Source organism: Malus domestica, chromosome 08 (assembly GCF_042453785.1).
Source record: "Malus domestica chromosome 08, GDT2T_hap1".
In the NCBI taxonomy this organism is placed as follows: Eukaryota; Viridiplantae; Streptophyta; class Magnoliopsida; order Rosales; family Rosaceae; genus Malus; species Malus domestica.
In genome coordinates, this window is record NC_091668.1 from 20062694 (window position 1) to 20072598 (window position 9905).

General features: G+C 36.8%; 2 protein-coding genes across 2 annotated transcripts; both read left to right on the plus strand.

The window, feature by feature from the left end:
* Positions 1 to 3289: 3289 nt before the first annotated feature.
* On the plus strand, positions 3290 to 5012 carry LOC103441588 (pathogenesis-related thaumatin-like protein 3.5). Its single transcript, XM_008380268.4, has 3 exons — positions 3290 to 3491; positions 3725 to 4388; positions 4679 to 5012. The coding sequence occupies exons 1-3, from the start codon at positions 3431 to 3433 to the stop codon at positions 4815 to 4817; spliced, it is 864 nt and encodes a 287-aa protein (XP_008378490.1). The 5' UTR covers positions 3290 to 3430; the 3' UTR covers positions 4818 to 5012.
* Positions 5013 to 5663: 651 nt separating this feature from the next.
* Positions 5664 to 8081, plus strand: LOC103441589 (ubiquitin-fold modifier 1). The gene is made up of 4 exons (XM_008380269.4): positions 5664 to 5860; positions 5966 to 6063; positions 6968 to 7000; positions 7813 to 8081. The coding sequence occupies exons 1-4, from the start codon at positions 5793 to 5795 to the stop codon at positions 7908 to 7910; spliced, it is 297 nt and encodes a 98-aa protein (XP_008378491.1). The 5' UTR covers positions 5664 to 5792; the 3' UTR covers positions 7911 to 8081.
* Positions 8082 to 9905: the final 1824 nt, after the last annotated feature.

Below are 9905 nucleotides of genomic sequence, written 5' to 3' on the forward strand. Positions count from 1 at the left end.
AAATCTTTATAAATTTTTTTATTTAAAATGAAACACAAACAGTACCTAACGAAAACTGGTCTTATCCAAAAGTTGGGACCAAGGAACTTCCAAAAGGATAAAAAAAAGCATCTAAATAACCCACTTTTTTACTTAGGTTCATACTTCATATGCTTAGACATATATAGTTATCTCATCTTCCTAAAGGAGCATTTGCAATAGTTTTGGCTTTGTTTGGACCTCAAGAAATTGTATGTTCCTTAGGGCCTCCTTTGTTGGGTGGGTCAGAATATGGATAAATCCAATTAAATTGGTCATGTCTCATGTTTGATGAATGATAGTCGATATTGTACTATATATTTTATCTTAATTTTAGTATTAATTTATTGATTATTATGTGAGAATTTTGATACTTTGTTATATATTCCAATGTAGGACGTTTGAATTCCTCTTGAGCAAAAAGTATTCTAACGGATGAATTTTGGAATGATTTCAATTGGAGGATGTTCATTAGTCTCTCAGCTTGTTCATTTCAAAGTTTCAGATATTTCTACCAAGTGATTAAATTATAGTGATGAAATAAACGAGCAGCATACAGTGCTTTCAAAGTGACATTTTGGACTTATTTGGGCTTTTTGGCATCCAAGATGATGCCTTTTGGGTTCAAGGCCCTCTGCAATTATGTTTGGGACATTTCAAGCTTTAATTCAAGTTGTTTTGGGTCTGTTTTGGAGCCCTAAGAGCAATTCCACCGTGGTGGAGGCCCCCAAGGGCTATACACTATGCTATCCACCCAGTGAACAGTAACTGCCCTTAATGAACAGTAATCGCTTTTTGCATCTCCACCGTTACACTTGAATAGTCCTGGTTATTGGTAATAAAATATTACTATTTTTATTTATTTAGAAAATAATATAAAATATTTTTTAAACTTTTATTGTATTTATACCCATATTGGCAATAAACGAAGACATACCCACAACGATTCAACGGCAATGCAGTGACCAATGAAGAAATATAAAGCAATTAAAGCGATAAACAATCAAAGGGTCGGCGAATCGAAGGGAAAGTAGAGAAAAATGAGATTTGAAGAGAGCTTACGGTGTGGAAATCGCGAAGAGCAACGCCCGGGAGGTAGAAGTAGTGGGACGAGGAGATGAGGAGGAGCACGGTGAAGATAAAGGTCATCCTGGTGGTGGTTGTAGAGGGCGAAGATCCTCCTACCCATCTTCTTCTGGTTCTTCAACTTGGATTCGAGAGAGAGAGAGAGGTGACGTCAGCTAACGTCAGACTCACCTTAGGCGCTCGGGCCGGCATGAATCCACGGGCCTAGCGCTCGGGCCTGCTTGGGCTCCCTCGCCAGCCAACACTGGACTTCGTCCCTCGGGCAATCAGGCCATGTGCTAAAGCCGGTCCATAGAGCAATTGCTCCCGCTGGAGCTGCTCTAAAGATCCAGAAACGTGGCTGTTTTGTGGCTGGGTTAATTTCCCGAAGCTATAATAGGAATGTATTTCCTAGTTATCTTATTCAATTATGTTTCTTACTTTTTAGAACACCTTTTCTAGGAAGGATTTTTTATCACAGACAAGTTGCATGTTCATATTTGATTATGAGTCTTGCATGTTCATATTTGATCTGAATATCACAGACAAGTTGCATGTTAGATATACGTTCTTGCTTGAATATCACGAGGAGAATATGCATTAGGAAAACCTAACATTCAAAGTTGCATGTGTAATTCATAAGTAATTGGTAATGTTACATATGATTGTTAAGGTAACGGTGGAACTCTAATGCTTAAATTGATTTTCAAAACTATTTTCTTTTGTTTTCTTTACTTCGCTAATTTCTTTAATTATTTTTATTAAATTCGTTTTTAATAGTTTAGGTCACAAAATCACCTTTTTCAAACTTTGTTTTCAAATAATTAATTAAAATTTGGTTTTAACATAAATTATTTATTCAATTCTTGTGGAGAACAACTTTGCTTGAGCTGCTATACTAAGATTATGTTGTACTCTTGCGTATTTTAAGTGGTTTTATCCCTATTTTTGCAGGTTGTAAAAATCCCATCAAAAAATTTGCCCCATTACTGGGGATTGTTTTGAATAATTTAACTCACTAAATCAAAAAATTGATCATATTAGAGAAACCAAATCTTCTCCTTAAGAATGGGACATTATGGAATATAGTTAGATTGAGCTGGTTTGGTAATGATGTGCTTTGAAAAAAAAAAACTAATTTTGCTGTGCTGTGAGAATAAGCTCATTTTTCCTACTTCACGTTTTCAACTTTTTTTTCACCAAAAACTGTGAAAATAAGTTGTATTGAAGTGTTTACCAAACACATTTTTGAGCTCATTTTTTTTTTATATCCACTTTTTATAAAAGCACTTCAGTACCAAACTAGTACTTAATCTCAATCTTGGTATGGCTACAGTGCCATCATGACGTCATATGTCAATGATGCAAAGATATTTGTCAGTTTTTATTCATGCAATGTTGTATCATTAGCATAGACATCAACAATGAAAGTGTACACATATCATATAGGTCACTCTTCACCGAGTGAGACCTAAAGTCTTTTTTTTTTTTTTTTTTTTTTGTTCAAACCTCCTAAAATCTATGGTAAGCACAAAAAGAAAGATCATGAGATTGAACATTATTCAACACACTAGACCAAGAGATTGTTCCAACTAGGCCCATGATTCTCTCACTTCTGTAATTGTTCCAACTAGGCCCATGATTCTTGCACTCAATTCGTATCCAGTGTTCGGTCCTATAGGTTGACCAAGGCCAAGAACAAGATCCGCCCCTCAGTTTTCGTCTCAAACACGAGTCGGTAGCATAGTCGCATATTAACCAGGGAAGCTTTTGTCCACTATGTACACTTCGAATCTAATAGCTATATTTAATAGTTTACTGAACTTGGAAGTTAAATCTTTTGAAAAGCGTTGCCTCTCGTTTGGAAGTAAAGAAGTTTATAGTTTTGGAGACGTGGCCGTAATCAAGTTCGCTAGAATAATATGCTACTCATTTTAGACATTCAAGTCCGAATCTTCTTTCTGCATATTTTAAATTAGATGAAGTGTTGAAGATCAAACGATTAAAAAGAAAAAAGGAGCGAATAGTTTCTTTGAACAGAGATTTTTCATATGGATTAAGCTTAGGTGGAAAAAAAGTAGAAACCGTGGTTGGGAACCTTAATAAGCTTGCAGGAAATGATTAGGGAAGGAATCAGATTAGCTAGCATTGCCAAAAAGCATCCCATGGATTGCTACTGCTTTGGTTTACTATTACTTTCTCCATACTTATTCTTCACCACCTTCGTCCTTTATATGTGCATATTGTCGAACTTTCTTAGCGCAATTAATTCATGTAATTTCATCTACCCCATCACCCTTAAAGTTAGAAAGAACGAATCAAAAGATTGAAAGAGGAAGTAAGAAAAATGGCAAAATGTTTCAATCGATTAATGTTGCCGCTTTTATCGGTTTTTATGGTTCTTTCAGGTATTATATCTTGATCATATCAATTTTTCTAGTTTATGTTTCTTTCACAATTTGTATGGATAATGACATTGATTAGAATGTAGTTCGGTTCTTTTGTAATCCTACAATGTATGATATTGAAATTCAAAATTTAATCTGTCACATCCTTGGAGTTTTAACAACCCGTTTTGTTAATTTGGGCACCAACATTTCAAGTTAAATTTTGGAGCAATTGGTTTCTTGGATGTTTGCAGGACCAAAGTTATCCGAGTCTGCTAGAATTTTCACCATTATAAACAATTGCAAAGAGACAGTCTGGCCAGCAGTGACTCCTGGGGAGAACTTCAATGGTGGTGGTTTTGTGCTAAAACCGGGCCAGTCAATCGTATTCACTGCCCCAGTAAGCTGGTCTGGCAGGATATGGGGTCGAACGGGCTGCAACTTTGACAAAAATGGCAATGGCTCATGCCAGACCGGGTCCTGTGGCAGCGCCCTCCAGTGTGGAGCCTCAGGAAAGCCCCCAGCAACACTTGCCGAGTTCACATTGACCGCGCTAGACTTTTATGATGTGAGCCTTGTTGACGGGTTCAACTTGCCGTTGGTTGTGACACCTCTAAATGGTAAGGGAAATTGCAGCGTATCCGGTTGTGACATGGACCTGAGACCAAATTGCCCTAATGAGCTAGCTGTCAAAGCAAATGGGAAGACCGTTGGATGCAGAAGCGCATGTGACGTGTTCGACACTGATGAGTACTGCTGCAGAGGGCTTTATGGTAATGCTGCTGTGTGTAAACCCACATATTATTCCAAGAAGTTCAAAGAAGCATGCCCTACTGCCTACAGCTATGCTTACGATGATCCGACCAGTATTTTTACTTGCTCGGGCACAGATTATGTCGTCGCTTTCTGCTCAACTAGGTTTGTCATCAGTTAATTACATGCACTGAAAACTGTTTTGAATCTCTCTTTGGGATTTGGATGCAGGGATTAGATAATCGAGGTTCGAAATAAGAAAAGATTTTGAACATTGAAATTTGATTCTTGCTTGTATATTTGTAGCTTCGGTAACGTTCTTTTGCCAAATATATGCGCACTCTTGATCGTGCACGCTTTGCAACTAAATATTGATCACTATTTTAGCACTTTGCATCTGATTATTTCCTTGTGGTGCAAGTTATTCACTTTTATTGTTGTTTATATGCATGCAGGAAGCAACCAGTGTGCACATATCATAACCACAAGCTTGTGTGTGGTAATGGATCTGGATCAGTAGGTTTAACGTCATTGAGATGGTGGGCTGTGATGCTTGGAGTGTTAATGATGATTAATTTATGGATTAATTTTTGAAAACAGAGTTTTATTTTTTAACCTAAGTTTAGAGGTGTGTTTTTTGCATCCCTTTTGAACTTGGAAGCAGCACTTAAGAAGAATGTCTTTTTTTTCAGAGAATTGTCCATGCTGGTTGGTTGTACATGATGATGTTCATTTTATTCTTTTCTTTTCGAAGAGAAAATATATTTGAATGCAGTTGATATACTCAAACTTTTCTTCTCTCCACTCTCCATCTTCAACTTCTGATTTACATGATCGAAAGGTTGAGTTATTAACTTCTTCAAATAATTAAATCAACTTAATTTTGCCAACGAATACTTCATCGAGGGAGGTCCTAAGTTGAAATCTCATGGATGATAGTTGTTGATTAACTAAAAGGGATGGATCATAGAAGATATGAGTTTAACCATATTGGCCAAAGCAGTGTGCTCTACCCTTTGAACCCAGTTCGAATCCCATGAATTCATTGTAATTGTTAAACAAAAAGGTGGTTCATGAGTTTGAATCTTTGGTCAGTCTCGGTCTAATAAACTCGAACCCAAATTTCCAAACAACTTCAATGTGTTTGGTTCAATCATATTGAATTAGATCGTGAACAATATGAATCGACACTTTATTATCACAATACTTCTTTTTTTTTTATTAAATTTATTATCACAATACAATCGTAAGAAGTTTTATTCTGAAGTCTCAATTTTGTCATTACACGTTTAACCCATTATAACTCACAAATATAATGTGATATACCTCGATGCTCAACTTGGCACTCAATCTAGTCCATGCTTCAAAGTATATAGAAAAATTCATAATAACAAAATCAAACGAATATATGTACGCATGTAAAACTGTAATTAGCGGGTAAATAGAAACACCAACTCAAAATGGAATGAGCCAAAATCACAAAGCATTGTCTGTCAGCGTTAGAAATACCAACCACGTATAAAGGACCTCTCTCTCCAAAACAAAACGCACCAAGAAAAGTAAAATAAAATGGCGGGTGGTGGAAAGGTCTCCTTCAAAGTTACTCTAACCTCCGATCCGAAGCTTCCCTTCAAAGTGTTCGTATCGCATAACCCCCTCAATTTCTATTCCAACTCCTTTTTCGATTTTTCATAATTTTTTTTTTATAATTCAATCAATTTTTTGTGAATTTTTTTTTTCAGGTTTAGCGTGCCGGAAGCAGCCCCTTTCACCGCCGTGCTGAAATTCGCGGCCGAGGAATTCAAAGTGCCTCCCCAAACCAGCGCTATCATCACCAACGGTAATCTGATTTCTGGGCTTTTGCATGTCGCTGTTGATTTCGTTTTTGTCTCGTAAAGTTTGTGACTTTCTGATTTATGATTTGGGTTTTGTTGGAAATTTCAATTGATTTGCTTGTGGAGTTTAGTGTGCATTGATCGGAATCGATTAGGGTTTTCGGTTTCTGGAAATTGAGCATCCCTTTTTTCAAGATCCAAAGTATGAGATTGCAATACGCTTATGAAGGTTAGATCTTGTGGTCTTTTTAACTGACAGCTCGGACTTATAATTCATGTAGATCTATAGCGGTATAAACCTCGACAAAAAGACCGAATTTTGAAATTAGGGAATGTATAGAGCTGAGGTAAGAAAATGGGGAATTTGAATTCAGATGACATTCTCAAATTTGATATTAAAAAATGTTTCGTCATTTGGTCTTATGGGATTGAGTTTTCTAGAATTCCTCAAGAATATTAAGAGCGCATAATTTGTTCCGCTTCAACTGAAACGTAAATGAAATGTCCTACATTTTGTATGAATTTGGAAGGATCAATGTGGCAGTTTGAAATGCACCCAACACATGCCGATATCTTAGTCCTCGTCCCTTCAAGGGACAATGAGTTTTGTCTTTTTAGTTTAAATTATTGTCTGATTTTTCCTATCCCAAGATCCAATCTGAAATTAGAATTGATACCATCCAATCTTTGGACAATTGAAATTTTGACAAACAGTAAGATTTCTGTGAACAATAATAGCTTTAGCTTTTATTTGATAGACTCATAGAAGTAAATGTATGATAGAATCACAAGGGACGGTATAGATTTGTGCAGCGTACTTTGCATGACCTCTCAATTTCCAGGTTATCATTGCCTTGGGTGTTGAGATGTTGTTTCTTATATCTCACTTGTTTGTTATTATTTGTGCAGATGGTGTCGGAATCAATCCTCAGCAAAGCGCAGGTATGCCAGTGCTTTACCTTTGTTGGTGTAATTTTAAGTTCTCTATTCATTTTTGTGCTCTGGGTAAATGGGGGTAAGGTTAGCCGACATTCACCTCTCCCAGACCCTACGTAAAGCGGGAGCCTTGTGCACTGGGTACGACCTTTTTTATTCATTTTTGTGCTATTGTATAATTTTGTACCCTGGTGAGCATTTTAGATCCATTCTTTAGATTTTTGGGGGAAATTGAGATTCCACCCCAAAACTAATTTGTAATTTGGGAAGTGGCCCAACTAGCCCTTGCAAGGTTTCTTAACTTTTCAATGTGGGACACATCTTCACAATATACCCTACCAATTTCATACCCTACCAATTTCATCTCAGAATTAGTGTTTGATATGACGTTAGTTTGACATGAAAGTGTGTATGATTCCTTGCCCCCTATGCATCTCCTAGCTGGGGTAGGGAACCGTTACGTGTAAGTTCTGCATCTGTATCATTCTTTGCATATCAAATAGGACCCATTGGAACAAAATATATAAAACTTAAAACCTGCCATCGTGGGATGATTATCAGCAGTCGACTTCAAAACTAGTAGGGGGTATAAATAGGAGTTCCAAGGATTCTCCTTATGAAAACTATTTAGTGGTGCTTAGTTTCAATGCTATGATGTATATTCGTGTACACAAAAAAAAAACAAATGTTGCTATGTGCACTCCCCAAACAGATAGATATTAAACTGTCAACTAGAATAATTGTGGTATTGAATTCATCATTATTGTTAGCATGGATTAGACCCTTGGTTTCACACAAACTTTGACTGGCTTTCTCAGGGAATGTGTTCCTCAAGCATGGTTCTGAACTACGCCTGATTCCTCGAGATAGGGTTGGGGCTTTTGGAACAATGGACGCTGCATTACAATCAAACTGAAGGGATTGGTCTACTTCTGATTGCGGTTCTATTCCCTTTTTATGATCTTGTACCTTATTAAGTTGGGAGGATTTTCAAACTTTAGTTGACGATGTAAAACCATCCAATTGAACGAGATAACAGGTGAGTGAAATAGATGCTCTTAAATAATATTACAAGGATAATTTTACAGTTCTGGTGTTTTTGTTGTAGATTCATCTGTGGTTTGTGTTGGAGTTGAATCCCTCCTGCATGCTTTAGAACATACATAGCGTCTTATACCCCCGAAATCTTTGGTGATCCCGGGGATTGCTCGGGAACTATCCGGTACCCCTTTTACCATAGAGATACCACTACACTTTCCGAAGCCACCTTATACATGCTCAGTTTGGCTGGGCTTGGGCTGCAGTGTTTGTGGTCTGGGCAGATCATTGCTTGTAGGGCCAAACCAGCTGGGCACGGGTTCAATGTGTTTTAGAGACCCTAAGTTGACTAGGGGCTCGTTTATAAGTTATTTTAAAATGACTGAAAGCGTTTTTGGTAAAAATATTTTTGAAACTAATCCCTTGGTAAAAATCTAGATGAATCTTGGAAAGCACTTTTAAGTGTTTTTGAAACCGAAAATCAATTTCATCAAAAACATTTTCAGTCATTTTAAAAGTACTTCAAAACAAGTCCTAAAGCAGTGTGTTTGCTTTCTAGACCAAAAATTGAATCATTTCATGTAGTGTAGATTAGATAGGATTAGATTAAAAAAATATTATCTGAAAAGGATCCGGCGAAGATTACAAATCTGGGAGCTTTGATGGAACTCATCGACAAACTTCACCCCTTTTTTCTTTTAAGTGCTTATTGAAATTTGAACAGGCTTGCCTAAAAATTAGTATGTATTATCTAATTCTAGCCAACCAAATTGAACACCAAAAACCCCTATATTGTTTTGATGATGAGTCAAGTTGAGATTTTTTGGACTCAAATGAAAGCCGGGATTTGAACTCGGAATCTTTAGAAAAAGAATCAAGATTATGGGTGTCACTGAACCAAACGATCAATGTCCCTCAACTTTTAAAACTCGTCGACACAAATATCTCGACTCTTGAGTGCTAGTCCAAAGGCCACGAGTTTCTAAAATGGAAGGTAGGACATCTCTCAAGAGACAAGGACAAATGCATTTAGATATGCATCTAACAAGAGAGCTCTTAGATTTACTTGTCTCCCTTAACCAGCCTTGTAAGTTTATGCACATCAATGGCATCCATGGCTAATAGCAATGGCAGCCCCACCACCTCCACAGATACCATTTTGGCATCGCCTATTGAGGAGGATATTGATGCAACGTGCAGGAAACTGCCTGGGATAGTAAAGATTAAGACATTTATGGACCTTTCCTTCGGTGCATTTGGTCTGCCTACAACCTCCCAACTCCTCCTAAGTTAACATGTTTGGATTTACCAGTTTGATTTTTGGTAGATCTTCGTCTGTGAATGGTACTTTAAGCGGGGTTGAACTTATTAGTCACTTTAAACTTCCTTTTACAATTTGGAGAGATATACGCAAACCCACTTTATGTTTGTTTTGTTGGACGAACATTTACATTGATTATTAAATTCCAAATTCAATAGATGTTAAGTTTGAATCTTATAAACGATAGGTGTTGAATAAAAAAAGAAATATCAATATTTGTGAACTTTGCAAAATCTTTACTTCTGCCATATACGAAACTCACTTTGTTTCGACTTTATACATCAACTAGCATATTAATATTCTTTTTTCTTTATCCAAACAATATTGAACAAGCAGAATCAAACTTGGAACCTTAGATCAAGAGAATGAATGCTTTTAAGCAAGTGAGTTTTAGGCGCTTTTTACTAGTATGTCATAGTTTATATATGTGATGATAAAAACTCAATCATAAACTAGCTTTGTGTTTGTAGATCTCGACATTCGATTTACTCTAGACAAGTGGGTAGCTACAGCAACCAGTCCATTGATGAACTACAAAGTATTTACTCATAG